This window comes from Coregonus clupeaformis, chromosome 30 (assembly GCF_020615455.1).
Source record: "Coregonus clupeaformis isolate EN_2021a chromosome 30, ASM2061545v1, whole genome shotgun sequence".
Lineage (NCBI taxonomy): Eukaryota > Metazoa > Chordata > Actinopteri > Salmoniformes > Salmonidae > Coregonus > Coregonus clupeaformis.
Window position 1 is genome coordinate 22049407 of NC_059221.1, and position 6852 is coordinate 22056258.

At 40.8% G+C, this 6852-nt stretch overlaps 1 protein-coding gene across 2 annotated transcripts; it reads right to left on the reverse strand.

Moving 5' to 3' along the window:
* On the reverse strand, positions 1-3719 carry LOC121545645 (cell division control protein 42 homolog). 2 transcript variants are annotated; one of them, XM_041856369.1, is made up of 6 exons: positions 3612-3719; positions 2997-3121; positions 2493-2565; positions 2272-2381; positions 1856-2053; positions 1-886 (listed from the first exon to the last, which is right to left on the reverse strand). In XM_041856369.1, the coding sequence occupies exons 2-6, from the start codon at positions 3099-3101 to the stop codon at positions 797-799; spliced, it is 576 nt and encodes a 191-aa protein (XP_041712303.1). In that variant the 5' UTR covers positions 3102-3121; positions 3612-3719; the 3' UTR covers positions 1-796. The 2 variants fall into 2 exon arrangements, with proteins under 2 accessions (XP_041712303.1, XP_041712302.1); XM_041856368.1 differs by lacking the exon at positions 1-886 and adding an exon at positions 1005-1630.
* Positions 3720-6852: the final 3133 nt, after the last annotated feature.

A 6852-nucleotide genomic window follows, 5' to 3' on the forward strand; every position in this document is an offset into this window, starting at 1 on the left:
TTGAGAATTCTAAACTTTATTAGGTTGATACATTTCAAGAAACGCACTTATACTCTTAATGTTGACAAAACGTGAGCTGTAATGTTTTTTGTATAAAACAAACATACTGTAAGTTGTAGTTCCTGTCAAAGGAGGAACAATCTGTCGACAGTCAAGTGTTTTCTAACGCAAAAGTCTTGAGTTTGCACTGCAACAGTTTCAGTTAAGACTTAAGTGCCTGGAATGCAGAAACCGTACAAAGTATGTGACAGACAAGGCATTTGATAAAATAAAATAAACTACTATACATCCCTGACACATACAGTATATATCGTTTAATACCGAAGCCATCATCACTTTCCCAGTTGAAGGGGGATTTATGTTTACGTCAGGTGTTCATGAAAGCATTATGTACACCTAAAAAGGTGAATTCTTTGTAAATCACTGGCAATGCTGCCCTGACACTATTCAACATGAAAGGGTTTTGTTCTGTTGTCACTGATCCCAATCATCAGCTTTGTGTCTGTGACCCTCACTCTTCGGACAAGACTGAAGCCACCAATCTGTTTAACTTTAAAATACTGAGATGGCTCTAGGAATGAAGTTTATATTATTTTATAAGAGAGGGTAATTATCACAGGTTCTAGTAGAGATCAATCTAGTTCAATTAAGTCCACACTCGCACACTACTTTCCAAACATTTTGAAAGTATTTGTATCAGTTACCAATAGGAGTGAAGTACTCTTGTGCAATAATGGTTTGTTTTTGTCCAAGTAATGTTGTTGAAATGCTCTAACCAATAGAAGAGAGGAAATGCTCAGAGCAGCACACATTTGCGCCTCTTCTTGGGTTCCGGAGGCTCCAGGGCAGCCAGTATTGCCTCATCAAACACATTCTTTAGTCCTTTCTGCAAACACAAAACATGAATGTACCAAGTACATATTTCAACCTTTCAGTGTGTAACCACAACTATTGTAATTGTTTGAATGTAAAAAAACAAATTTGACTGAACTGGGTGAGAGTTGTAATTTAAACTATCCTTTATTCATATATCATAACAGGTTTTAGTAATTCTCAAGATCGCAAAGATCTTAACATCCAATGGAATACGTAAAACTTTCAATACTGTTTAGTTACGGTCTTTGATATAGTAGAAAAAAAAATACATTGATGTGATAGAAAAACATTAAGTTAGTTGTAGCTCATCATACTTGTTTAGACAGCACAGAAATGTTTCCTAGAAGGTTTGAATGGAACAGAAGCATATAAATACTGAGGTAATATTTTAAAAGGAACACAAACTCAGCTGCAGCCTAATGTAAACTTGCACATTTAAGAACTAAAATGGAAGTGTTGGCATCCTTGCCATGAAGGCCAAGGCAGTATGGTCTATTGTGATTAGGCCAAGTCAAAACAAAATCAGACATTGAAATGAAAGAAGTTAATGGGCACACATTTTAAAAGCGCAACCTGGTTAGTTACTTGACAGATAGTAATTTCTTTACATTAAAGAAGCAGCAGACGATCAGAGGCAAAACAAGATTTAAAAAGACGCTTGTCATCAGAACAGACAGCACTTTCTCTTTCGCTGGGTTTCAGGAGGTTCTAGCGCTGCTAGGATAGCTTCATCAAATACATTCTTCAGACCTCGCTAGAGAGGGGAGAAAGAGGAGAATATGACCAGCATTAGAGCGAGGTTAGTTAGCAGACAGACAAGATTAAAGAGCATTGTATGGATGAGTTTCCATGCAGTTCTAGGCCACCACTAACAGACAGAGTGAGACGGCAAGACAAGCTTAGCACAAAGACGACAGAGCAACGTGTACATCTAACACAATAGGTTGTTATCATGCAAGTCATAAGTATTACGACTCACCTGTGTCAGGGCAGAGCACTCAACGTATTTGACTGCCTTCAGGTCGCGGGCGAGCTTCTCAGCCATCTCAGGGGTGATGGGCTTCTGTTTGTTCTTGGCCAGTTTCTCTACTGTGGAAGGGTCATCTCTCAGATCAATCTGAGTTCCAACCAGCAGGAATGGTGTCTTGGGACAGTGGTGAGTGATTTCAGGTACCCACTGCAAGAGAGAGGAAACATTGTTTTCAAACACTCAGAATGGTCAGTCAGTCAGATAGTCAACGACCCCATAACTAGTATCTTCCCCATCACTTCATTTTGTGACCAAATTTACATTACATTTAACCTACTATAAATAATTTATTTGAACACAAGTCTCAATATTCCTTTATTCAAAAATGTGCATTGTATGCTTCATGGGCTTGGCGTTGTACTCACCTTTTCTTTAACATTCTCAAATGAGGAGGGTGAAACACTAGAGAAACAAACTAGAAAAACATCCGTCTGGGGATAGCTCAAAGGTCGTAACCTGTCGTAATCCTCCTGACCTGTGGAGACAGGTATAAAGCATTGATTAAATGTGAATAGCAATCAACCAACATATTATTTATTAAAATTGGGAACTGATGACCATGTCCTTGAAAAGGATCTACTCTTACCTGCAGTATCAAATAATCCTAGGGTGTACGGCTCACCGCCAATCATGACAGTTACTGCATAGTTATCAAACACCTGTGATGAGAAAATGGAAAGAGAATTAGATATTTTTTTAAACCTTTATTTAACTAGGCAAGACAGTTAAGAACAAATTCTTATTTACAATGACGGCCTACACCAAACCCGGACGACGCTGGGCCAATTGTGCGCCACCCTATGGGACTCCCAATCCCGGCTGGTTGTGATACAGTCTGGAATCGAATCAGGGGGTCTGTAGTGACGCCTCAAGCATTGAGATGCAGTGCCTTAGACCGCTGCGCCACTCGGGAGCGGTCTAAGGCATATCTGTCCTGTTCCATGATTATTCATAATGGTAGTTATTGAGGAGAGCCAAGTCGCTTCTGTTGGAGTCAGTGTGAAACATGAGAACGAGAAGCCACCCTCTAGGTCAGGTAATCAATAGATCAATAACCACTGAGAGAAATCCAATGTATAGATGTACTTACTGTTGGTACATATTCAGAGGGGAATTTGTTGGTTGTGTATGAAATCAAAAGGCAGGTTTTTCCCACTGCTCCATCTCCAACCACAACACATTTAATCGTCTGCATATTTGTGTTCTCTACTTTGTCTGAAAAAGACAAGTGAAAGTTAGCTTCAAGACTTCAGATGAGTGGCAGGGAAGTATCCACCACCAGCAGCTGTTGTTATGCTACTAGCTAACTAGCTGGCGTCTAAAATGGGTTTGCTTGCTAGCAACCCAGGTCTAAATGGAGAAGTTGTAGCTAGCAACAACCAACTAGCTACATTATGGACTTCGTTGTACAGACTCAATACAAATCTAGCTAGCTAACGTACTTGGTTATAGCTAATTTAAACTAACGCAGCTAGCTAACGTTAGCTAGCTAGCTGGGTGGGTCGGTGTTAGCAGCTAACGTTAGCTAACTGTCTGGCTAACTAGCTAGCGAGCTCATTCTCAATTTCCTATTAATTTAAATTTTCCTAACAATGAATGACAAGCCTATAGCTAAAACACCTTCAATAATAGCTTTGGTAATCCTGTACATGTCAATTAGTACACTGTTGATGACGATAACATGTAATTCGGATGGTTTTCCTACCTCTTCCTCACTGAATCTGGTATTTACTTCACCGGGCGTTGGCAGCTGCTTGGCTTTCTGCTGCTAGTGACAGTGCGTGTGACCCCAGTCAACACCAGTAGGGGGTGCACGATAGCTAATAATTTCGATGTAAATTTCTGGCCGATGTGGCTCTGGGACTATGAAACCACAGATTATCAACTATATTGACCAAATACTCAAGTGGCCGCTCTAACAATGAAAATACATGTCTTAAAAAATGGAAGGCAGTAGGTGGCAGGCAAGATCAGGTGGGACCATTCTAGCCAATGAGGGGTCAGATACGCGTGTGAACAACAGGTTTAACTCCTATATAAAGTGTTTTTTCTCAAAGTTGCCGGAATGTCACGTGTCCTACTTATATCAGTACACTCCTGACAACCTAACCATTACGAAACTTCTATTTGATCATATAAGCCCCACGTAGCAAACAAGACATTACATTTTTTTTAAACCAAATTCGACACTCTCTTATTGACCTCCATACAAAAACTCCTCGCTTGATGAGCAAAAAAACGCCACCAACTGGAGAAGACAGATTTTGGGGCCAGTTATCGCTCTCGCTTTGCCAACTGAAAGGTGCATACACCGCCATCTACTGTACTGGAGTGTGAGGCCAGTCACGGCCTCTATTAATCTACAGTATTTCTCTTATCTTGCCTACTGTTATGGAGTGTGAATTCATTACACTTTGTGACACAAAAAGGTAAGGGAAAAGGACAGAGAAAAGGTAAGAAAAATAGCCATACCAGCTAACCCTACACCCATTAAAACCTCACCACTATTCCACCACTTGGGACACTATCATTCAACACACCATGTAACTCCTCTGCAGTAAAATCTCATACACCCAAGTACTTCTGTGCAGCTGCCACCATGACATCTATTTTCTGTGTTTTACATTCAATTTCTGCGGTACAGTTGATAACAATGGCTATGAATGCTAAGAAGCCAACCTTACTGAAGCACATGTTATTCCTATCACTCTTTATTGGCCTCGGCCAACTCACAGGGAGCCTCTCAGGATCCCATCTTCCTCTACATTTTAGTCATTTAGCAGATGCTCTGATCCAGAGCGACTTACAGTTAGTGAGTGCATACATTTTCATACTGGCCCTACGTAGGAAACGAACCCACAACCCTGGCGTTGCAAGCGCCATGCTCTACCAACTGAGCTACAGGGGACTCCTCTACTCTCTTCACTGCCTCAGACACCTTCTGTACTACTCTGACCCTGGCAACCTCAACCTACCTTTCTCTCACTGGACACTTCTGATCTCCAGCAACATGGGTACACCTACAGTTAACACAGCTTTTTCCAACAAAATTACACATTCCTTTGTCTCATGCCCTCCTGCACACTTCTCACATCTAGGAATCTCCCTCCTACATACACACTGCTGCAACATGACCATAAGCTTGATACCTAAAACACCGTAATTGGTTCAGGACAAAAGCTCTCACGGGATAACTGACACATCCTAACTTTACTTTGTCGGCTAAAGACTGCATCAAAACTCAGAAGGACAGACATTGTCTTCTCTGTTTCACCGCGCTCTCCATCGGGTCTGCGTCGCACCAAATGGCAGGCGTCACAGACACCGGGAATCTTACATTTCAGTTCAACAGTCCCCAAACTCTTCTCCACCCAACCACATGGATCAGCCAGAATGCAAGGATCCATTCTCTCCTAAAATCTCACTCCCACTGGGACAGAATCATCTTTATCATCGGACTCCTTTAGTAGAAAACTGTTCAAATGGTTCTTCCATCTTGAATTTCTGCCATGTCGAGTTGACTCAAAAAGCTCTACCTGGGACAATAGTTTGACTTCTGAAAACTCATGTCAAATAATTAATTAGCTTGGTGCTGGGACCTCAACCCAACCCAAGTCCCGGATGAAACATTGTTGTTGACTTGTTGACATGATTTATGGATTTTATTTTATTTTATGAAACCGTAAAACTAAGAGGGGTAGGACTACCCAGCTCCTGAAATTATACTTCACATAATATAGACACATGTAGCCTATTTATTTATATATTGTATATTGTTATTGGTGAAAAATCTGTTGATATGCCCTTGATTGAGCCACTTAATCCTAATTTGCTCAAGGGGTGCGGTACTACTATGGTTGACACCGACGCCCTCCCCTATAGACTAAACATTCTACCCTTTGAAAATATAATTTTTTAGGACTCGCCATGTTGCACTTTCCTACTGCACTATTGTTGTTGAAACGATAGATGTAGTGGTAGCAGTTGAAAAATATATGCCTGTAAAAATATATGTTAAAAATGACAATGTCATATTATAATTTACAATATGATCAAATACAAGGACATACACTGTACATTATTTTCATATTCTCATTTTCTCTGGAAAGCTATGTGGAAGTAACACAGTAGTTGATCTTAAATGAAATGGTAAACTTCATGCAGATCATACTGATCTGGCTTATTGCAAGGTCTTACAACACTGTGGGTGAAACATTCTGAACTTCACCAGCTGTGTAGACATTCCTTCCAGGTCTGGAGATGACACACCAGTACTGCCCCTCATCACTTTGAATCAGTGCACTCATTGTGACAGTGAAGACCCCAACATTCGTATCCTCCATGATGTAGCTCCTTTCTGTCACTCTGGGCTTGCTGGTCTTCACCACAATCTGACAATAATCTAAAATAGGTCCCCTACACCAGTACTTTGTGTTCTGCCTGTAGTAAGGATTGTACTGACAGGAGATTGTTACAGATCTATCCTGGTCTCCCGTTACCACTTAGGTATCGGACAGCTGAATGGAGTCCACACTCCTGCATGTTAGAGGGAGGAGAATGAAGAGTGAAGCTGTACAAACATTTCACATGGTCAGCATATGCAAAATTAACTTGAATAGAGTCGATTTGTTTTGTCTTGATGCTCTTATATGTATGGTAGTCATTCTCTTTCCTTCCCCTTAAAATGTTGAGCAACATCTGTTTGCCAGTTACGTGTGTATGTGTGTGCTCTTGTCATGTTCCTGTTTATTCACATGATTGGCAGGGCCAGATTGATTGCAATGGGGCAGGAATTTTTTTCTTTCTGTAGAATTGCAGGAAGTTAGCTAATTTTGGGGGGGCAGTAAAGGCCTCCATTTAAAGTTAGTTTTCTCTTCAAGTCAGATCATCGATTTAAAGGCCAATGAATGACCCCAGATCCTAGGTGTTCCTGTAAAGAATTTGGT

Coding starts and splice junctions, on each gene's coding strand:
- LOC121545645 (XM_041856369.1), bottom strand. CDS start 3,101: ATGCAGACGATTAAATGTGTTGTGGTTGGAGATGGAGCAGTGGGAAAA. Junction 2,566..2,996: donor CCTCTGAATATGTACCAACA/GTAAGTACATCT, acceptor TTCTCATCACAG/GTGTTTGATAACTATGCAGT. Junction 2,054..2,271: donor TTGAGAATGTTAAAGAAAAG/GTGAGTACAACG, acceptor TCTCTCTTGCAG/TGGGTACCTGAAATCACTCA.